Source organism: Convolutriloba macropyga, chromosome 1 (assembly GCF_964194025.1).
Source record: "Convolutriloba macropyga chromosome 1, txConMacr16.3, whole genome shotgun sequence".
NCBI lineage: Eukaryota > Metazoa > Xenacoelomorpha > Acoela > Convolutidae > Convolutriloba > Convolutriloba macropyga.
Window position 1 is genome coordinate 82,968,185 of NC_134468.1, and position 25,352 is coordinate 82,993,536.

Below are 25,352 nucleotides of genomic sequence, written 5' to 3' on the forward strand. Positions count from 1 at the left end.
TTTCAAGGAGCACTTAGTTACTGTACGAACATCACAAGTGAACCGCAGTTTCCTTTTAAAGTTATTTTTGCGGGTCAAAAAGATTTTATTCAACACAAGAGGAAACTAAACCAACGTTGAAATTTTATTCGTTACTCAAAAATTTATCCCATTTTTTAAATCAAATTTAGAAACCGCGGCATATTATTACTATGATTCACCGCTAAATCTATCGAAATATTTTGAGTACTACCAAATTCACCATTAACCACTATTTGTGGCTTTATAATTTATTCATAAACTCCTCTTTACTGTTCATTAAAAACCGTCAGTTATGTAAACTGAAATTAAAATTGTTTGTTTCTTCGCCGTAACTTCGGTTTACTTTGCTAACGGTGGCAAATTGCAAATAAATGGAAATCTCTTTCGTTGACGGGAATTCGTTCATACCTCCGTCACGGTTGCCTAACAGCAACAGCAACAGCCGTATCAATAACAATAACAACAATATCAACAACAACAACGACCGTAACATTTCAAATCAAATTCCAATACCTCAAACTGGCTTTAAATCTTGGGTCCAAGAACGGATCCAGTCAATTCAAATATTGCAAAATTCTAACAGTGCCAATGGTAACAACCTGCCTTTATCAACGTCGGCAAGGAACCGACAAAACGGATTCAGTTCCACTAACGGAAACAAGAGATCCGTTAAGTTCACAACCTCATCGGGTTCCACCGAATCCGCTCGGAATCGGAATGATTCCACCTCAAACTCATGGGTTTCAAAATGGACCAAAAGGTTACAGGGTTCTCCACGAGGGAAACATTCTGTTATTCTGTTTAAGGAAGAGATCGTCTTCAGGAATTTGGATCCAGCGACATACTTCGATGACAGCAAACGTAAAATCGGTGAGCAAAATTTTCACTCAACTTAACAAGGTTAGGACACTTTTATAGTCCCCAGGAGGCCAGTAGCTTTTTCCGAATATGCTATTAATTTTTTTTCAATGTTTTTTTTGTTTAAACTGATTTTGATTATTTTTGATTATTTAATTTTTTTCAATCAAAAATATTTACAGCCTAATTAACCTGATCAATTCGGCACACTTCCGAATGAAAATTTATAAATGTGCAAAGATATTGATAGATTTAAAGAAGCAATGATTGAAAGAAAAGAGCACGTTGCAAATGAATCGAAGAACCTTGGTAGTTCTCATTAATTGCAGTTTTGCTGTTTCAAGCATTGCAGAGATGACAGAACGACAAAAATTTAATTATAGAAAATCAGAAATAAATTCAAACTATTGAGTTATAATTTGCAGCGTATGAAAAATGATTTACTTGCAAAATAATTGCGAGCTTTTGGAAGAAAATCTTGGAAGACATTGCTTCCTCTCGCAATAGCCTACCAGAATACCTCAATATTGATCTAGGCAGATCAACTTTCTTAATAGACATGAAAACTATCGTCGTCAAAGATGTTTGGATAACTTAGAATTATCCGTTTTTTACTGTTGTTCATATTGCTCAAAAAAGTTCTTAAATGGTAGATGAAGATCTTATTGCAGATCTTGCAGCAGAAAACCCAACCTGTCCTCCGATGGTTGCAATGAGATGATAAAATTAATTGCGAAAACCTAGATTGTCCTAATTTTTTTAAGATTTTAAGAGGAGACCTGAAATCAGACCGTTAGAGAAACATTTAGCGAAAGACGAGAGCACGTTGCAAATAAAGTCATCAAAATCATTTGTTCTGCTCAATTGCGATTTTGCCGTCTCAACTTTCGCTATATCAAAAGAACGATAGAAATTTAATTAGAGAACAAAAGAAATAAAAACTACTGAGTCAAAATCTGTTTGACAATAATTTAAATAAAACACGCACCTTTAAAAATAATTTGACAATAAAACACGCACCTTTGTTGCCATACATTGTTTTTGAAAAGCAAGGTTTTCCCGTACCTAACTCCAAGTGAGTTTCAGTACTGGGCCAGTATAAATGCAATTCCGCATCATTACTGAATCATAGACTGATTAATGTCATTTTTTGACTTGTCAGACTTGCGTTCAGTCTGATTTTATAATTGTCAGACTTGGTCCAAGTGTAAAAATAAAGATCCAAACGGGGATCGAGCCCAAGTACTACCTCTCCCTATACGTGTGTGCACCTTTTTGCGCCACCAAGACATGTGTAATATTGTCTTTTGCGTCGTTATTATAAACTTGAAAGACGCGAAATTCAAGCGACGAAGCGATCAAAAATATTACATGAGAGATTTGCATTTGCAATTGCCCAATACTGATTTACACTTGGAGTGCGGTACGGGTTATGCCTCATTTTACTATGTTTACTGTTTTCTCTATATATAAAATGAGCTCTAAGTAAACTTGGTACTCATGCAGGAGTAAAACAAAACCACTATGAAGCTCTGAAAAAGTATAAAAATTGGCGTGTTTTTTTATATTATAATGAATAAGTTTTTAGTCTTCCATTTTTAAGGCTCTTTATATATAAAACATGCTGATAACCATCCCAGCCGATACCGGATTGCTATCTTTAAGGTCTATCTGACGAGACAGATTTATTATATGTTGATTTAAAAAAAAGCAATGAGTCTTCTATTACCTTGCTAAATTCTTTTTCTAATTGTACAGCGTTTCTTTTTGGCCTCTTCTCTATTTTATTCTTTCAACTTGCTCTTCTCTTTTTTATGTTTGGAATCGAATGAGAATCAGTAGCCGATTTTATAAAATATCGCATTTGACCTAGATTAATTTTTTGGAATATTTTTATCAACTAAACGGTTCTATCTAGTAGGCTAATCGGTTTTAGACAGGACGTTCCTCATTTCACAAAATTTTCAGCCAGGAATTGCCTTGAAGCAATTGGAAGCCCGAATTCAACTGTTTATTTTTTTAATTATATATTTTTTACTTCAATTTTTGTCAGCATTATTTTCAGCTGAAGTTTCCAATTAAATAATTTGAATTAAACTATTTTTCAACTAATTCTGGATTTTAGTTCGCCCAGTTTGTTTGTTTGTTTTCTTTTTGTAAAGAAAGTTTTTGTTCCCAAAACTTAGTACACTCTGGATATCGTTTTGAGATTTTCCATATGGTTGTAGCCTAAATTTCGTTCCGGGTTTTCAATTCACGTGAAAAATGGTGGGTCGATTTCAAAAGTAGGCAGTTAATCGTTAACTTCAAAAATGCTTTAATGTGTCACAACAGCATGCTTATTTTTAAGCTTGGAGTAACAACTAGGTCCATAACGCCTTCACTTTATCTTCTTGAAAGCAATTTTTCCAAGATCTTTTCTGCGATTCCACACCTTATGCACCCTCAGTTACAAATTGGGTCCTTACTTTTTAAATAATTGGGTTATTATTTCACGTGAGGTATTATTATTGTTCGGGGTTGCAAAAAATATGCTTCCACTATGATGAGTTGGAACATAATGGGGAACAATTTTTGAATACTGCAGCAAAACCAGTACCAAATTGTGTATAACTAGATATTTTAGTTAAGAACTCCGATTATTACTTACCTAAAATAGAGCAAGTAGCCAGCAAGACAACCAGTCCTTCAGGAATTCGAAATTTCGAATTTTTATCACCTAGTTTTATATAGCCATTATATAGCCAATAGAACATTTTCTTATTTATTTTCGGATTAATGTGCAAAATAACTTAAACTTTCCCAAAACTGCAGATTACAAATTGACAAAACTTTAAAATAAAAAAAAAATGCCTAACGGAAAAAAATCCTTCAATTTTTTAAATTTTTGATTTTTTGCAGACTTTGTGTTGGTGTACGAGACAAAGTCCAGCTCAGCAGAAAAGGAGACAGAGAAGAGGAGGAAAGCAGGGAGGGAAAAGTTCTTCTCCGAATTGGAAAGACAGGGACTCCAATTGGAAGAGGTTATCAATTATAACTATAAAACTATAATGTTTAAAACTGATTTAAGCTATCTGCGAGAAATGGTTAGGAAAACAACCCGTCTTGCTAATTTAAGCAGAACTCAGCCGGACCGAAATCTACTCTTAGTTTGCAATTTTTTGCAATCATTATTTTGCAAATTTCGCCTTATGAAGAGATAATTTACAAATATAAACAGGAAACATAAAGATAAACAAAAATTTGCAAATAGTTGCAAAATTGAAATTAATGTTGGACTAGGGTATCACCAAAAAACAACCAGCGTTAATATTAAATAATTACTTTGTGCTGCAGAAATTGACAAACATTGCTACCCTTATTATAGAGCGTGACTGTCTCGACAGCAATTAGGCTAAATGACTAAAACTTGGCAAGTTAATGTGTTGGCAATTTTTTTTTTGTTTTGTGTTGGTATATTGTACAGAAACTTCTTAGATAAAAAAATGAACCCCCCTTGAAAATAAACCAAGGATAACAACCGCCACTTGACTTTTAATGAGCTGTGCATTTGGCTCATTTTGCCGTTTCTTGCGGGCCACGGATATGCGTTAACGTTTTACACCTCAAAACTTACAGTTGGCCTTTTCAGGGGCAATTTTGGCTCGTCACATTTAACCACGTTTTATGTCACTACTTTCTGCCGTCTCTTTTGCAATCACTTGACCTGCAGCTAGAATTCTAGATTTTGTTCACTTTGATCTAAGGCATACGTCAGTGTTTAAATTTTGTTAATTGCCATATTATTACCGTTTTAACATTAACAAATCATAAACTTAAATTCGTGAGCTTTAAGCAAGTCTCAGTGACAACCGGGTCCCCTTTTTTTTCTAAGGCAACCCATATTAATCTGGTCAGCTGTTTCAATCTGGTCAGCTGTTTGGTCAGCTGTTTCAATTAATCTGGTCAGCTGTTTCAATCTGGTCAGCTGTTTCAATTAATCTGGTCAGCTGTTTCAAATCCTATCACAATATTTTATTATTGCTAGCTCAAATCGGCTTAGCGAAAACTTTCAATGGATCACAGATAAAGTTTTCAGAAAAAAACTTAAGGTCTAAATGGCTTCGACACTTTCCTGCAGTTTTCTACCAGGATTTTGGATTTTGCCTGTATTTCTTGTTGTTTTCATAGGCAATGACTCATTGTATTGTATTATTGATGACTTATGAACAAAAAATATGTTTATTTTGATCCCATGGAGACATACGTTGGCATATTTATTGGCTTCCATTGCAAGCTATTGAATTTAATGGCGTAGATACTACCGGTTTTCTCAAAAACTTCGTGGTTGTAATGTATTTGTTCATATCTGTTGATTTTTTGAAGTGATATTGCTAAAAAATAATCCCATTGCTGTTAGAAAATTAAATGAATAAAGAAAACTTTTTCTGAAAAAATCAATTTTTAATTGCTTCGGCACTTTTGTCTCTCAATTTTATTTTGAATAGGCAGCTTTGTAGTTTTTAAATTCTTTAGGTACCCGTAAAATGCTGACCGGTCTCATAAGCTTGAAATTAAGAAATCAGTGAATGAGGTTAACTGAATTAGCTATAGCGAACAGTCTTAAAGTTTATGATAAATTACATATTCATTGGTTTTTCAAACTTTTATAGTTTTTGTTGTTCTTTTCATCAAATTGTAATTTGTTCTCATCATTGTGAGGTCCCATCCAATTCCTTGAATAACAAAAATTAACATTTCTACCGATATTATGTCGTAACTGAGGATTTGCCTATGAAGCAAAATGCGTCTTCATAAAAGTTTTGTGATCGGTGCATTTGTGTTTCTTTTTCTCTTCTATTAGCACATTTTCGTAATAACAGATCTCAATGATTTTCAAATGTGGCCCAACTGAACTGATTTATTTTTTCAGTATTTTTTTAGCTGAAATACTATATATAAAAATTGAAAAAATACATAGTTTTGAGATAATAGCTAGTGATTTTAATGGCTTCAATAATTTGTTTTTGCAATTTCTTTGTGGATTTTGTGAGTTTTTCTGCGTCTTCAGTCCGTTCCTATGGCTTGTTCTAACCAATTATCAAAAAATTTTTTGCTAAAAGCTAAAGTTTTTCAATTTATTGAACTTTTGAAATTATTTGGTTACAAAAATGTTGATTGATTTTCGAATTTCGCCTCATCTTTTTTTTCTTTTTGTCTCCCAGTCTCGCTAAGGAAAAGTTCCATCTGCTGTATAATTAGGAAAAAGTAAATTTGTGTAGTTAAGGGTTGTCTGATTGCGTTTTGAAGTTGTTACTAGGTTCTTTTTAATCTTCATTTGGTTGACAAATAAATAAAAAATCTAGATGAGCTCGGTTCGGAACATCATGGGCAAAATGTTTGTTTCTTTATTGCCGTAGGGTTTATTTCTTAAACACTTAAAAATTACCCAATGAAATGAAACTTGACCCATTGTCTGCCCTTGTCGAACAATTTATGTAGAGTAATTCTCGCCAAAACAAATTTACCAGTCTAGACCTTTCAAGAATTTGGTTTAGGACGCACAAGGTTGTGAGTTATTGATAAACATTGTGGTAACTGCATCAGTTTTTGGTCAGTCAATTTTTCGAAGTATATTTTAGTTAATCATGATAACCCGGACTTGAGTCGCAGAGCTTTTCAGCGCTGAACCAGCACATTTCAAGAGTAAAAACTTAATTCAGTTCTGAAACATTGTATCTCCGGAATATTTTAAGTTTTTTTATGTGCAGTATTTCTTCATCATGATTATATTGAGGTCATAGAGTTCGCCCAGGCTAAACTTATCCTGTATAGTCTAAAAATTAGTCATACCCCCAAAATTAAGTCTGAGCAGAGTAATGTCATACTTTTGTAGCTTATAACTAGTAATTACTATAGTAGTATACACATTGTTTATATTTAAGCTGATTTGTAGGCAATTAAAACACAGTCCATTTAGCTCAGTGGTTACGACTTGCTGCGCAACTTAAATGTTACAAGTACCCACGCGGAAGTTCGAATCGCATATAAAGCAAACCTTGTTGGCGGGAGTTAAGCTGAACATATTGTTTTTCATGAAATAAAATTTACTCAGAAATCAGACTGGCCTGTGAGTAATGTGTATATGGTGACCTCCGCAACATAGAGTCGCGATATGGTCACCATAAACACATTACTCTATTTCCCTTTATATATCCACTACTCTATATTCACTTCTTTTATATTTTAAATCTATCACTTCTTGTCTTACTTAGTGCAAACCACTAGTTTCGAGTTAAGCTGGTAATTAACTGATATCAGACGGATAGTTCGGGTTCTATCCCCACGGACTCCGGTGCACGTATCCCAGATACTAGTAAAAAAACTATTGAGACCGTCTAAAAAGCACGTAAACCAACTTGCGAAAATTGCTGTAACCACTTCGTGGATAACTTGAATAAAAAACCAGCTTAACTCTTTTATAAATTGTAACTTTTTGCTAATATTTTATAAAAATTAATTGTAAAACCTAAATTCATCATTACTATCTCTAATACCTTTATCATCAAATGGATCAATAGCTATTTTATATTGTTCTTTAGTTTTTAAATGATGGTTATTACTATCAATAATATAATTAGTTACATACTTAGTTTCACCTTCAAATATAGCATTAGTATAATCTTCAATTGTAATCTGTTTTTTAATAGTGGCTTTAGTTATACCTTTTAACTTTTTCTCTTCTTCTCTTTTAACAATATTGTAACAATATGCTTTGGCTTTAAGGAAACATGCTTCTATAATAGTATCATTAGGTAATTCATTCTTCATCTTACCTAACTCATTATTATGTAAATTATCTTATCTTATCATTTCAGTTTCTATATTACCATCTAAAGCAACATATATGTTTATAAATATACTATCTGTATCTGTGTAATGATAACTACAATCTAACTTTTTCTCAACGTAACCATATATAGCTTTATACATGAATAGTTTAGCTTTTTCTAATATAACAAATCCAATATAATTAAACTTATCTAAATTAACAATACCTTTTGTTTTATTTACGGCTACTAGATCATCATCAAACTCTACAGAATATATAAAACCGATATTTTCTACTAATTTAATATATCTATCTAGATCATTAACTAACTCTACATCTTGTCTATTATATACATTCTCTATTGTTTTTCCATAGAAGGCATTATTCCTTATCTTAAAGAATACATCCCCAAATTTATCACCCTTAGCTTTAGTTTCTTTTTTTTTCTCAATATTAAACTCAATATAAGGTTTTAACCATTCACTCTTACTATACTCTAACTTTTGCTTAATTTTAATGTCTTCCAATCTTAAACCATGATCTCAATACCAATCTAACATCTCTCCATCAATTACATTATCGTTTTTATCCGCTAACTTCAACATTAACTTCTCATTTGGTTTGTATCCTTTCTTTTTTTCCTTTTGATAGTCTGTAAACTGATGAATGTGAGCCTTTGTCTTTTCTGGAAAGAGTGGATATTTCTTTGTCTTTTGTTTCAACTCATCATTATACTTTACATCAATAGTATAGATATAACCTTTTGTAGAGCTAGATTGTGTATAATCTGCAAACGAGCTCTGCTCATCGCAAGCCAAGCCAGTTCCTAGATCATTGCCATCACAAACTTTGATCTCACTAGTAGGTAAAGCTTGAACCATAGCAGAAGCGTATAATGAGTTGAAGTCTAAGTAGTTTAGATAATTCTCTTTCCCAGTATACTCAGGATCTATCTGTTTATTCATACATTTTACATGATAATGACCTAATACTGAAGCTAACCCACCTCTAATACCATGTTGTATTGTATCATAAATATTAACTGTTTCTTCTTTATAATATTTAAGTTCAACACTGGTATATTTTAATCCACACAACCATGTTAATCCAGGAGTAGAATATGTATAACAAGGGTCTATTTCATAATATTCTAAACACTTATCTCTTAACCTTTCAAATACATCTACCGATAATAATTCATCTGTTTTAAGATATAACATCATATGATCCTTTATTGTCTCACATCCAGTATTATTCCAACAATCTATTGCTTGCTTATATTCTTTGTCTGTAATATCACTTTGTTTCAACTTAGAATAGAATGCTTCCTTAGGTGGTAATGATGTTTCATTAAGTTTATCTATACTATCTAACCATTCATATGGGAATATACATTTACGTCTCTCTAACCCAAATTTGTTTAATGTTACACACTCTTTATCACTCAATGTTTTACTTATAGCATCTAAGCTAAGTGGATGGAAGAACTTAAACATATCTTATGTTTTTGCATAACCCAAATCAATACTAATACAATTCTCATCAGATTTAGTTAATACTTTAAGTCTAATCTTCTTTGCTAGTTCAGTTATTAATAAGTGATTATCAAAATTAGTAGAATTAAATGCATACATTGGTACAAAATTATTCTTAGCTTGAAGGTTACACTTATTCTGAGTATATCCTCTAAATTTACCATTTAGATTATCATGATCTCTAACGGCGTCTTCACCCAAGTTCTCATTACAATAGTAACATCTACTATTTAAACGGTGAAACCGCTGCGTTGATGGAGTAATACTACCTTCTTTCAATGGAATATTTATACTAAATATATCTTTAAATTTTTTTATAATAATCTACTCTTTCTACAAACCAATCAACTATATCGGTCGAACCGCCACTTTGTGGATCTTCACCGGAATAACTTTCAAACTTATCTTCTTATATATCAGGATAGTCACTTTTTATATATAAACCACAAGCAATAGGTCAGTGTTTACTATTTTTTTATATATTCAAATTCATAATATATAGCAATTGGTACTCTGTTTTTATAATGGAACTTATCAAACTTTAGGTAATCATCTTTATGGAATGTTCTTCTACCTATATGTTTCTGTGTATTACATAAATCCAAATGTTTATTTAATGCATTTCTGTTCTAAATGATACACAACATTTTAGACATGGATAACATTTAATATGATTAGATGATGTTCTTAATAGGAATGGTATATCTTTACATAGGAAGTAATGATTATCCCAGTATAATATGTTACATCCTTTAGGATCATTATGATTAATTAATACAGGATTAATAGTTTTATTTTTATTTAGATTGAATACATTAAATAATACTTTATCTTTATTTAATTCTTGTATTTTCCTTAAGTGATAATAATCATAAGGACCCCCGGTCTTGGTTCCCCATGGAGGTATAACTCCTTTTGGTAATTTTATCTCATTAATATTTTCTGGTTTGTTTTAATTACTAACTCTACTGGGATTATGTGGTGCAGGATGTAGATAAGCAATTAGACACCATAGTAAACATTTATTATTACTATTATGTATATTAAGTATATATCTAGATGTGAATTGTAACTCAGTATTACATCCAGCTCTAGGATAATACCTATGTATATACATTGTTCTTTTGATAAATCTTTGCATACTCCATCCAAATTGATTCATTTCCTGTTCCTGCATTCTTGTCTCTAGTTCCCCATTCAATAAATCCAAGTCATGTGCACCATTGTATTGCCTAGTCATTAACCTAAAGGTGGATTCGTTTTCTTCTAACTTATCATCCGTAGGTTTTGTATACTTAACTACATCAAAGGTGTTAAACTTAATATGGGGATGTATGTTATGCAATGACTCCACTATATTCAAAAATTTAGGATCTTAGTAATTACTACTAGTATTTATTATTTGATTATGCTTCATGTTATGATCTAATCCTAACTCACTAACTTTGTCCCTCCACTTCTTATCAACAAGTTTTTTCTGTTTAATATTTTCTTTATGTTCATCTGATCCACTGTGTTCCTTTTTATTATTCCTTTCTAGTATTACATACATCACAATATCCATCAGTTATATTATCAGTGAAACTGCTCTGCAGATCTTTAGTTATATCTTTATCTATATCCTTATCGTTACCCTCAACATTATCCAGATGCATCTTTGTTTTTAAATGTTGGTCAACACTATATTGACTCAGACTTGTCTTACATATCACACAATCAAACTTACTCCCGTTCTTTACTATTTCCCCATTAACCAATCTTACAATATTCCTATGTTTTAATGTTGTTACATGTTTATTAAATGCAGTATTATTATCAAGATACATATCACAACTATCACAAAACTTTATTTCATCTAGTTCAGAGTACTGCTCAACCAACTTTCGTTCTATATCTTCATTAGTGACTTTTAATCCCTCATCCTTAGCTTCCTCAATAATTTTAATTCTATTAAATAATCGCTCATTCTTTTTATGTTTAAGTGATTGGATGTGACGGTTATAATTCGTTAGAGTTAATTCTTCATTACATTCTTCACACATAAACTTATTTGTTTTAGGTTTTGATGTGGTAAAATAAACTGATGAACCTGTATCCGTACCCGAATCCTTATCCTTATCAGAAACTAAATCCTTATTGGTGTAACCACTTCGTGGATCTGAATCTACATTTATATCTTTAGACTGATCTAAATCTGGATGATATTTAGCCTCAGCCTCACGCATTAGATTTTTAATATCCTCACCCCTTTGTTTTGTTTTAGCAACATATTCATCATATGACTTCTTTGCATCCTCGTTTATAAGATTTAACCTTCTGATTAACTCTAAAGGATCTTGTTCTTTTTTATCTACTAGTTTGATTTCTCCCCTTATTTTATTTTTATTTTTTAACATTTGGACCGCCTTGCTTGTGGAACTACATTGAGTTTCTTAAGGTTTTTCCTGTTCACTTTCAACTTAACTGCTTTGAGAATGAGCTTGTCCCCCACCAAATTGAGCTAGAAATTGAGATTGAACTTGTCCATGGGTTTGGACTTGTCCATTTCCAGTCAGAATGTTTCCGTTGTTTTCCTGAGCATTCATTTTTATAGGACAAGTTTTGAAAAAAGTATTATTAAAATAAGTTTTCACCGATATAAAAATGATTAGTACCAAATGCGATAAATGTAAAAATAATGCTTGGTGTTGGAGTTGTGATGAATGCCAAAGTAAACCTTTATCATGTTTTGTATGTGATTAAATTATAACATATAGAGAAAGACATAATCATATGAGTAAGCATTATAATGATCCAGATCAATATTTAGTATGTAAAAAGAGCAATGTAAATAAACATATCTCTCACTATAGATTCAAACATTACACTTATAGGATATGCTTATATCTCAATAGATATAGATTTGGTCACACTAAAGAAAGATTTAAAGAACATGCAAAGAAATATAATATCCATGAAGCTGGTTCCCAGATCAGCGAAGCTGGCTCCCAGATCAAAGTTTAATCCTATTAAAATGTTACTTCCCTTCCCCTTATTTATTATGATTATACTTATTAATAAAATTGTTTATTGGAATTATGATAAATATTCTGATTTAAGGAAGAGATTCAAGGGATATAGGAATGTTTTACGAGAACCATTTGAAATTAAAAAACATAATTTCATTATTTATGGTCCATCTAATTCTGGTAAAACAAATTTTATAGAAGATTATTGTGGTTTGTGGTTTTTTATGACACTGTTAATGTATTCTGTATTGATTAAAGTGAGTGGAAGGGATATAATGTATGTGGTGTTGATGATTTAAAATTATTAGATAATTTAGATAGTTTTGCTAATAGTCTTATTATATTTGATGATATGGGAGAAAACATTAGATTACCAGCTATAGACTCATTGTATTCTAAAGGCAGACATTACAATATTAATATAGTATGTGTAGGTCATACTGTAACAGATTTAAGTACAAAAACAACAGATAACACCCCAGCTATATATATTACTTTAAATAGTTCACAACAATTCTTCGAAAGAGTACAAGAGAAGATTAAAATTGATTCTAATCTTTATAGATATAAACATTATAACTATGGTGTAATAAATTATAATACTATTAGTGACTATTATATTGTATTAGATAAAGATAAAAATGTTGTATATGATTCTGGAATAGGTGATCTTGATATTGAGAAATATGTTGATTATACAGAGTTTAAGGAAAAGGAATATAATATACTAAGTAATCATTTGACAGAGAGAATGATAGAACCATCACATATTAAACCGAATGAGTTAATGTTTTATTTTGAAGAATATTTAGAATTTAAGGGAATACATAAATCAATTAATTTATATAAAATATATACAAATATAAAAAGCGTACTTAGTGAGATACATAGTGGATATATAGTTTTGGGTGGTGCAATTAGTTTGTTTGGAATAGGATATAGTTACTTTCAAAGTAGTGGTAATAATAAGGATAATAATATTAATGGTATAGATATAATGAATATAGATATTAAAAAAATAAATAATATAAATTAAAAAATAAATAAATATAAATTAAAAAAGAATATGTCGATAGTTTATGGCATGACCGATAAAAATAAAATTGATCTCAATGATCCATTTACTATAGTAAGTGCTTTAGCTGGTTGTCTTGTAGGTATTTATGCAACTCGTAATCGTATTAACTCTAAACCTAAAAATGAGGGTAATGTGTAGAGAATGTAATAATAAAACTGATAATAGTAGTGGTTATCCAGAACATGAACTGATGAATCATTATAATCTTTCACATAAGAATTTAATGGGACGATGTATGATTTGTATGTATAAAACATATAGTGGTTATCACTTTTTCGATAAATGTAAATTTAAAAGAACAGGCCTTATAACATCAGTACATAGTTATATTTATTATACTGATATTAATGATAGTGATAGTGATGATCAAATTGACAACAATAACAATAAAGATAAAGATGATTGAAATAAGGTTTTAAATGAACTAAAAGATAATATTATAAAGAGTTTGAAAGATTACATTGAAAATGAATTAAAAACAGAAATTATAAATGAGATAAAAATGGAAATTCTAAATGACTCAAAATAGAAACTAATAATTAAGTATTAAATGCGGGATTACCAAGATTATAATAATCTATATAATGCATAATAATCCATGTAATCTCATGTAATCTAATGTAATTTTTGTAATTTGTAATCATTTTATTAAATGGTGTTAGAAATTAGAGATTGATTGCTATGAACGCTTTTTTTATGTTTGTTAAGAGAAGATCTATTTATAACAATTTTACATGAGGGACATGAAACTTTCTCTGTGCAACTCATCTTTACTTAAACCACCAGTTTTATAAAAACAATCTCTGTTCTTTTCAATTTTACATAAACAACAAACTCTAGTTGTTATATTACCAGTTTCATTACTTTTCTTTTTAAAATTCGTTTGTATTTTTGAGTCATTTAGAATATCCATTTTTATCTCATTTATAATTTCTGTTTTTAATTCATTTTTAATGTAATCTTTCAAATTCTCTATAATATTATCTTTTAGTTCATTTAAAACCTTATTTAAACCATCTTTATCTTTATTGTTATCAAGATTATCATCACTATCACTATCATTAATATCAGTGTAATCAAAATAACTATGTACTGATGTTATAAGGCCTGTTCTATTAACTTTACATTTATCGAAAAAGTGATAACCACTATATGTTTAATGCATACATTTCATACATCTTCCCATTAAACTCTTATGTGAAATATTATAAAGATCCATTAGTTCATGTTCTGGATAACCACTACTAGTATCAATTTTATTGTTACATTCTCTACATTTTACCCTCATTTTTAGGTTTAGAATTAGTATGATCATGAGTTGCATAAATACCTACAAGACAACAAGCTAAAACACTTACTATAGTAAATGGATCATTGAGATCAATTTTATTTTTATCGGTCATGCCATAAACTATTGACATATTCTTACCATTTTTTTAATTTAATTTTTGCATTATATATATTCATTATATCTATCCCATTAATATTATTATCCTTATTATTACCACTACTTTGAAAGTAACTATATCCAATTCCAAACAAACTAATTGCACCACCCAAAACTATATATCCACTATGTATCTCACTAAGTACACTTTTTATATTTGTATATATTTTATATAAATTAATTGATTTATGTATTCCCTTAAAATCTAAATATTCTTCAAAATAGAACATTAACTCCTTTGGTTTAATATGTGATGGTTCTATCATTCTCTCTGTCAAATAATTACTTAGTATATTATATTCTTTTTCCTTAAACTCTTTATAATCAACATTTTTCTCAATATCAAGATCACTTATTCTAGAATCATATACAACATTTTTATCTTTATCTAATACAATGTAATAGTCGCTAATAGTATTATATTTTATTACACCATAGTTATAATGTTTATATCTATAAAGATTAGAATCAATTTTAATCTTCTCTTGTACTCTTTCAAAGAATTGTTGTGAACTATTTAAAGTAATATGTATTGCTGGGGTGTTACCTCTTGCTTTTGTATTTAAATCTGTTACAGTATGACCTACACATACTATATTAGTTTTGTTATGTCTACCTTTAGAATACCATGAGTCTATAGCTGGCAATCTAACGTTTTCTCCCATATCATCAAATATAATAAGACTATTAGCAAAACTATCTAAATTATCTAATAAGTTTAAATCATCAACACCATATACATTATATCCCTTCCACTCACCACCATCAATAAAGAATACATTAACAGTGTCATACAAACCACAATAATCTATTATAAAAGTTGTTTTACCAGAATTAGATGGACCTTAAATAATGAAATTATGTTTTTTAATTTCAAATGGTTCTGGTAAAACATTCCTATATCCTTTGAATCTCTTCCTTCAATCAGAATAATTATCGTAATTCCAATAAACAATTATGATAATAAGTGTAATCATAATAAATAACGGGAGCGCAAGTAACATTTGAATAGGATTAAACTTTGATCTGGAAACCAGCTTCGCTGATCTGGGAACCAGCTTCATGGATATTATATTTCTTTGCATGTTCTTTAAATCTTTCTTTAGTGTAACCAAATCTATATCTATTGAGATATAAGCATATCCTACAAGTGTAATGTTTGAATCTATAGTGACAGATATGTTTATTTACATTGCACTTTTTACATACTAAATATTGATCTGGGTCATTATAATGCTTACTCATATGATTACACAAGTTTTATTCAAAACTTGTCCTATAAAAATGAATGCTCAGAAAAACAACGGAAACATTCTGACTGGAAATGGAAAAGTCCAAACCCATGGACAAGTTCAATCTCAATCTCCAGCTCAATTTGGTGGGGGACAAGCTCATTCTCAAAGCGAAAAAGTTCAAAGTGAACAAGATAAACCTTATAAAATTCCATGTAGTTCCACAATCAAGTCGGTCCAAATGTTAAAAAGTAAAGTAAAATAAGGAGAGAAATCAAGCTAGTAGATAAAAAATTGAGGATCCTTTAGAGTTAATCAGAAGGTTAAATCTTATAAACCAGGATGCAAAGAAGTCATATGATGAATATGTTGCTAAAACAAAACAAAGGGGTGAGGATATTAAAAATCTAACGCGTGAGGCTGAGGCTAAATATCATCCAGATCTAGATCAGTCTAAAGATATAAATGTAGATTCAGATCCACGAAGTGGTTACACCAATAAGGATTTAGTTTCTGATAAGGATAAGGATTCGGGTACGGATACAGATTCATCAGTTTATTTTACCACATCAAAGCCTAAAACAAATAAGTTTATGTGTGAAGAATGTAAAGAAGAATCAACTCTAAAGAATTAAAACCGTCACATTCAATCACTTAAACATAAAAAGAATGAGCAATTATATAATAGAAATAAAATTATTGAGGAAGATAAGGATGAGGGAATAAAAGTCACTAATGAAGATATAGAACGAAAGTTGGATGAGCAGTACTCTGAACTAGATCGAATAAAGTTTTGTGATAGTTGGGATATGTATCTTGATAATAATACTGCATTTAATAAACATTTAACAACATTAAAACATAGGAATAATGTAAGAATGGTTAATGAGAAATAGTAAAGAACGGGAGTAAGTTTGCTTGTGTGATATGTAAGACAAGTCTGAGTCAAAATAGGGTTGCCAACATTTAAAGACAAAGAAGCATCTGGATAATGTTGAGGGTAAAGATAAGGATATAGATAATGATATAACTTAAGATCTGCAAACAGTTTCACTGATAATATAACTGATGGATATTGGGATGTATGTAATACTAGATATAACAGTAAAAAGGAAGACAGTGGATCAGATGAACATAAAGAAAATGTTCAACAGAAAAAACTTGTTGATAAGAAGTGGAGAGATAAAGTTAGTGAGTTAGGATTAGATCATAACAAGAAGCATAATCAGATAAAAATAACTAGCAGTAATTATGAAGATCCTATATTTTTGAATATACTGGAGTCATTGCATAACGTACATCCCCATATTAAGTTGAACAACTTTGATGTAGGTAAGTATACAAAACCTACGGATGATAAGTTAGAAGAAAACGAATGCACCTTTAGGTTAATGGCTAGGCAATATAATGGTGCACATGACTTGGATTTATTGAATGGGGAACTAGAGACAAGAATGCAGGAACAGGAAATGAATCAATCTGGATGGAGTATGCAAAGATTTATCAAAAGAACAATGTATATACATAGGTATTATCCTAGAGGTGGATGTGATACTGAGTTACCATTCACATCTAGATATATACTTAATATACATAATAGTGATAATAAATGTTTACTATGGTGTCTAATTGCTTATCTACATCCTGCACCACATAATCCCAGTAGAGTTAGTAATTATAATAAACCAGAAATTATTAATGAGATAAAATTACCAAATGGAGTTATACCTCCATGGGGAACCAAGACCGGAGGCCCTTATGATTATTATCACTTAAAGAAAATACAAGAATTAAATAAAGATAAAGTATTATTTAATGTATTCAATCTAAATAAAAATAAAGCTATTAATCCTGTATTAATTAATCATAATGATTCTAAGGGATGTAACATATTATACCGAGATAATCATTTTTCCCTATGTAAAGATGTATCATTCCTATAAAGAACATCATCTAATCATAATAATTGTTATCCATGTCTAAAATGTTGTGTATCATTTAGAACAGAAGATGCATTAAATAAACATTTGGATTTATGTAATACACAGAAATATATAGGTAGAAGAACATTCCATAAAGATGATTACCTAAAGTTTGATGAGTTCCATTATAAGAATAGAGTACCATTTGCTATATATTATGATTTTGAATGTATAATAAAAGATAGTAAACACTTACCTATTGCTTGTGGTTTATATATAAAAAGTGACTATCCTGATATAATAGAAGATAAGCATGAAAGTTATTCCGGTGAAGATCCACAAAGTGGCGGTTCGACCGATATAGTTGATTGGTTTGTAGAAAGAGTAGATTATTATAATAAATTATTTAAAGATATATTTAGTATAAATATTCCATTGAGAGAAGATAGTATTACTCCATCCGCGAAGCGGTGTCACTGATTATATAGTAGATGTTACTATTGTAATGAGAACTTGGGTGAAGACATCGTTAGAGATCATGATAATCTAAATGGTAAATTTAGAGGATATACTCACAATAAGTGTAACCTTCAAGCTAAGAATAATTTTGTACCAATTTATGCATTTAATTCTACTAATTTCGATAATCACTTATTAATAACTGAACTAGCAAAGAAGATTAGACTTAAAGTAATAACTAAAACTGATGAGAATTATATTAGTATTGATTTGGGTTATGCAAAAATTAGATATGTTTAGGTTCTTCCATCCACTTAGCTTAGGTGCTATAAGTAAAACATTGAGTGATAAAGAGTGTGTAACATTAAACAAATTTGGGTTAGAGAGACGTAAATGTATATTCCCATATGAATGGTTAGATAGTATAGATAAACTTAATGAAACATCATTACCACCTAAGGAAGCATTCTATTCTAAGTTGAAACAAAGTGGTATTACAGACAAAGAATATAAGCAAGCAATAGATTGTTGGAATAATACTGGATGTGAGACAATAAAGGATTATATGATGTTATATCTTAAAACAGATGTATTATTATCGGTAGATGTATCTGAAAGGTTAAGAGATAAGTGTTTAGAATATTATGAAATAGATCCTTGTTATACATATTCTACTCCTGGATTAACATGTTTGTGTGGATTCAAATATACCAGTGTTGAACTTAAATATTATAAAGAAGAAAGAGTTAATATTTATGATACAATACAACATGGTATTAGAGGTGGGTTAGCTTCAGTATTAGGTGATTATCATCTAAAATGTATGAATAAACAGATAGATCCTGAGTATACTGGGAAAGAGAATTATCTAAAATACTTAGACTTCAACTCATTAGACGCTTCTGCTATGGTTCAAGCTTTATCTACTGGTGAGATCAAAGTTTGTGATGGCAATGATCTAGGAACTGGCTTGGCTTGCCACGAGCAGAGCTCGTTCGCAGATTATACACAATCTAGCTCTACAAAAGGTTATATCTATACTATTGATGTAAAGTATAATGATAAGTTGAAACAAAAGACAAAGAAATATCTACTCTTTCCAGAAAAGACAAAGGCTCACATTAATCAGTTTACAGACTATCAAAATGAAAATAAAAAGAAAGGATACAAACCAAATGAGAAGTTAATGTTGAAGTTAACGGATAAAAACGATAATGTAATTGATGGAGAGATGTTAGATTGGTATTTAGATCATGGTTTTAGATTGGAAGATTTTAAAATTAAGCAAAAGTTAGAGTATAGTAAGAGTGAATGGTTAAAACCTTATATTGAGTTTAATATTAAGAAAAGAAAAGAAGCTAAAGCTGAGGGTGATAAATTTGGGGATGTATACTTTAAGTTATGGAATAATGCTTTCTATGGAAAAACAATAGAGAATGTATATAATAGACGAGATGTAGAATTAGTTAATGATGTAGATAGATATATTAAAATAGTAGAAAATATTGGTTTTAAATATTCTGTAGAGTTTGATGACGATCTCGTAGCCTTACATAAAAGAAGAGGTAATGTTAAATTAGATAAGTTTAATTATATTGGATTTGTTATATTAAAAAAAGCTGAACTATTCATTTATAAAGCTATATATGATTAGTTTGAGAAAGAGTTAGATTGTAGTTATCATTACACAGATACAGATAGTATATTTATAAACAAAAATGTTCCTTTGGATAGTAATATAGAAACTGAAATGAATAAGATAAAAGATATTTTAGATAATAATGAGTTAGGTAAGATGAAGGATGAATTACCTAATGATACTATTATAAAAGCATGTTTCCTTAAAGCTAAAGCATATTGTTACAATACTGTTAAAAGAGAAGTAGAGAAAAATTTAAAAGGTATAACTAAAGCCACTATTTAAAAACAGATTACAATTGAAGATTATACTAATGCTATATATGAAGGTAAAACTAAGTATGTAACTAATTATACTATTGATAGTAATAAACATCATTTAGAAACTAAAGAACAATATAAAATAGCTATTGATCCATTTGATGATAAAAGTATTAGAGATAATAATGGTGAATTTAGGTTTTACAATTAATTTTTATAAAATATTAGCAAAAAGTTAAAATTTATAAAAAGAGTTAAGCTGGTTTTTCATTCAAGTTATCCACGAAGTGGTTACAACAATTTTCGCAAGTTGGTTTTACGTGCTTTTTACACGGTCTCACTGGTTTTTTAGTAGTATCTGGGATACGTCCACCGGATTCGGTAGGGAAAGAACCCGAACTATCCGTCTGATAACAGTTAACTACCAGCTTAACTCGACACTAGTGGTTTGCACTAAGTGAGACAAGAAATGATAGATTTAAAATATAAAAGAAGTGAGTATAGAGTAGTGGATATATAAAGGCAATTAGAGTAATGTGTATATGGTGACCGTATCGCGACTCTATGTTGCGGAGGTCACCATATACACATTACTCCTGTGTAAATTGTGACATGAACAGAGTAATGGCCATCCTAAAAAACAGAGTGTCTTTAGACTGATTCAGCGCTGATTTGCTCTGCGACCAACCTCCGGGAAGATCTTGCAATTTGGTGAATTTTTTTGAAAGTTATAAAATTAAGACTCGTGTCAACATCAATGCAACCCAAGTTGACGTCCCTGGCGAAATCAGGTGTGTCCGGACTCTAGGTGAAAGCACGATGTTTGCGTTGTGTTGTCCTAATTCTATAGTTTGGAAATATCTAAAAACACACCAAAGTCTGAAGAACTTGAACGCACGAAAACTTCTACCGGTAACAAACTAATCGCGCTCACAATAAACAGGCTCCGACTTAATGACCAGTAAAAGCATTAAGCACGAATAAGAGCCGTCTGCTTTTACTATGTATTAAGATACAGAAGTTTTGCAGAATTTGAAATCAGCATCAAAAATGAGTGATTTTAGTTTTAAAAAAATCCGGTTAGGCACTTGTAAGGATCTAATGGGGGATATTTCAAGCTCCCCCATTCATTGAAACTCTAATAAATCCCTCGCAGAATTATTCTGAATCGATAGTCTCATTATGAACTCTGCTCTGTACAGAGACTGTGGCTGTTATTTCAGTGTATTACACCATGTTTAAGGTCGTGGATGAGGATGGAGAACAGCACTGTACAGTGTATGTGAAAGTGCATGTCCCATTCGAGGTGCTATGTCTCTACGCTGAGGAGCTCAACATGCGAGCACCCTTACAAGTATGCAAATAATTTATTTTATAATAGAGTCAAGTGAAAACAGAAAAAAAAGTTTCATGGTAATTTATCTTCAAAAGAATAGAAAATATGGGTAAAAAGATGAAAAAATGTTTTTAGAAACAAATTTTGAAAAGTTAATTATATAACATATTTTCAACTTATAACGTTTTTTCATATTATTCATTTAGTTCTCAAATCTTAGATCTGATATTCTTTTTCATGATAATTATTCCATAATTGCTTCCTTGGGGTAGGACGAAACAAAATTGTTACTTTTTCACTCACCATTCCTTTATGCAATTTTATTAAGAACCACTCAATATACAACCAAACAAAATTCATAATTCATTATTGAAAGCCGTTCTTATCAAATCAAAAGTTTCACTTGATTGATGTTTCGTGTAAATTTACTAATATTCATTTATACATATCTGGCGTCTTTTTCAAACAAAATGGTTTTTAATTCATTTTTCAAATTCATTTCTGTCTGTTTTGCGTCAAACGTACCAAAAAGCAACTAAAGAAACGATTAACCACTTATATTAAATCTGAATTAAACTCAATTATTTAGTTGAAATATGGAATATACACAAAGCAAGATGCCTTCAAGTGAGAAAGCAAGTTTTTTTGATCACAGTAATTGCAGAGGGTATCAAACATTGTTGTCTGAACAAAGTGGCAGAGTTCAGAGTAGCAAAAGGAGCAGCTTTTAAGTTTTTTGATAGTTTGCTTTTTCTAGTATTTGTTTTGTTGATTACGTCAAAGCAAACTTCAAATTGAGCCTATGTCGGCAAATGTATACTGCGTTGTCTTTTAAGAACCACAAAGATTTGAAAAATGATTTGAAAAATAATTCGAAAAATCTCAGGCTATGAGTCCTACAGCATCAATGATTTTGGTTGTGGTCTCAATGGAAAAACATGAACTAACAATTTTTTCCGTGATCATCGAAACTAGACCTTTAGATTTGGAGCTTTAAGCCATAAATCGCTGGCATCTAATATCGGTTTAAATAAAACAAATAAAATAAGCCCCTTGATCCAGTTACTTTTCCTGTTTCAGCTGGCGTCACAAGATGACGATGATATTCATGGAGTAACGGTATGTTTTAATTTCCCATCCTGTTTTGAGCCAAAAACCCCCATTAGAAATCAAAATGAGATCAAATAATTAGTAAAAATTATTCAAAAAAGGAGGATAACCTTATTTTGATGTAGGTATTCAGTTAGAATTATCAGATCGGTTTATAGAGTGATGCTGATATTTCGCCCTAACTTTTACTTTTCCGATTAGAGAAAATATTACCCAATGCCAAAATACCCATTCTGCCAACTTAAGCATTGCCAGTGTGCCCAATAAGAAAGAAAATTGGTTCCTTATGGTTTTTACCAACAATAGACTGATTGTAAAATAGCGTTGTTCAAACAATCAGGTTTTTTAACCCGGGTCGAGGTTTTGACAAAAAATAATGTAAGATTAGCAATGAAAAAAAAACGTTTTTCACCGCAAAGCGCCCGCATCTTTTAGCGTTGAATGCGCTGAAAGCGGTGAATTTTTGTAAGAATTGCGTTAAATTTTGCGGTAAAAATTTTTTTTTCACCGCATTCACCGAAATTCTTACAAAAAGGAAACTGCCGTAGAAGGGTTCGAACCTCTACCTCATGCGTGTCACCAACTTTGTAATCCACTCCGCGATCTGTCACTTACTTCAATGATATTTCCTGTGAATATAAGACAAGCGTTGAAATTAGCGCGGTGAATATTTGTAAGATTTGCGATTTTAGCGGTGAAAATTTTGCTGGTAGCGGTGAAAAATTTTTTTTTCTTCACTTTCTGCTGGTAGCGGTGAATTTTTTTTTTCACCGCATCCTGCTTGTAGCGGTGAAAAATTTTCTTTCACCGCTTAAGCGCTGAAAAAAAAATTTCACCGCTTAAAAGTTTTTTTACCGCATTAATCGCATTGAACGCAAATCTTGCACTTTTACTCAAATTGACCGCAAATCTTAAATCTTTTAGCGATTTTTAGCGGTGACACCTCGACCCGAGAATCGAGGTTCTTTTAACCTCACGTTTGTCGTGTCGAAGGTCTCAAATTAGAACAAAATAATTATGAATTTACGGTCCCAGACTCAAATTAAGTAATCAGTGCCAGAGTAGGAATAGCTGGGCTGCAATTACATTACGAATTATCTCACTAAGAACCACAAAGGGTAAAACTTTTGGTATTTTGACATTGGGTATTTTGTCCTCACAAAATTTTGGGGCATCTCTCTGTCATCTCTTCACTGTATTTTCATTTTAAAACAAAATGTTTTAACGTTTTAACAGTTTTTTTATGAGAAAGAAAAATTATGTCATTTTTGAGATAGGTTCTCATGAAAACCTATCTCAAAAGTGACATAATTTATCTTCTCATTAAAAACTGTTAAAATGTTAGAGAATCAAGTATTCTTTCCATATATGGATGTGGATGGTTTCAGAAACAATACATGTCGTATGGCGAACGGGTAAGTATGTTCTACATATATTCTACATTTATTAAAATTATTATGTAATTGTATTGTACTTTACTATACACTTCACCTTATCATTCATTGGCTGTGGGCTCTACTCCTCTCTTTTAATCATTTTAACCAATCAGCAGCTATAATTCATACTAACCTTTAGTAAACCAGACAGACCTCTAGTAAAACAAAGCACCTTCTTTTTCCAGTTACAAACCTAGAAACTCAAACCGAACCGATTAAACTCGTATCAATATTTCATTGCTAATAATTAAAATCATTTCTGGAAATGATTTCTGAAAACACTCATGCCGAAGTTATACCTCAAACTAATCTAAGACAGGCGGCAGAGTGTGGTGAGAAAAAAAATGACAAACAAAGTACCTAAAGTTGCCAAAAACTGAAATTCTCTATTGAACACTTGGCACCTTCTGACATATGAAGTAAGATTTCTGCTGTAATTTTTTTTCACCGTGGTAAAACTCCATACTTATGTCTCACAACAGTCACAACTTTTATGACATTTTTAAGGGTATATTACGCTCGACGCCTCAACCAAGTTACTAACTAATGATACTTAAAAAAATTAAATTAGTTTAAACTAATCATAGTCTATTAAAATACAATTGCAACAGTGATGGTAATTTCTCTCTAATACCGACAAAGGTAGAACTTTTCAATGGATGATCATATAATTTCCAGCTAACTATTACTTGCGAACTCTTGACTAAAGTTGATATTGCTTTGAAATAAATTTAATTTTTCCAGTCGTTTTTGACATATCCTTCAACACGATTCATCACGCTTCAAGAGTTGCCCCAAAAAGTCTCATTTATTTTACTCTTGCAAAAAGCTATTCATCATGAAATGGAACAGCCGCAATTTCAAGATTATACTAATATTAACTGATACTTCTGATATGTTGACCTTTAGCATTCATCATTGAGAACTGGTATTTTCTAATGTACTAAGCCAGACATACATCTCTCATTACGCAAAATAATTTGCTAGAAAACAAGTGGCAATTCATTGTTGTAATTCATCCCTTTAATGCTGACTAAGATTCACAACATGGCACTGCGAACAAAATGAACAAAACGTTCAAACACAATTCAATAATGTTGCAAATGCCAACGTTTTTAAATTCTTTCAGCCATGAATCCAACTTTATTCACTTCAAAGTACTAGGACACCTTCACACAATATATGATATTATCTTATCAA

The 25,352-nt window shown here is 30.8% G+C and overlaps 1 protein-coding gene across 1 annotated transcript in view; it reads left to right on the plus strand.

The window, feature by feature from the left end:
• LOC142352128 (anoctamin-7-like) overlaps positions 1-25,352 on the plus strand; it is a 108,199-nt gene that overhangs the window by 54,501 nt on the left and 28,346 nt on the right. Inside the window, exons 3-7 of the mRNA XM_075404546.1 lie at positions 828-891; positions 3,781-3,902; positions 21,514-21,624; positions 22,687-22,725; positions 24,105-24,131. Coding sequence (XP_075260661.1) covers positions 828-891; positions 3,781-3,902; positions 21,514-21,624; positions 22,687-22,725; positions 24,105-24,131 — 363 coding nt within the window. The remainder of the gene's footprint in view (positions 1-827; positions 892-3,780; positions 3,903-21,513; positions 21,625-22,686; positions 22,726-24,104; positions 24,132-25,352) is intronic.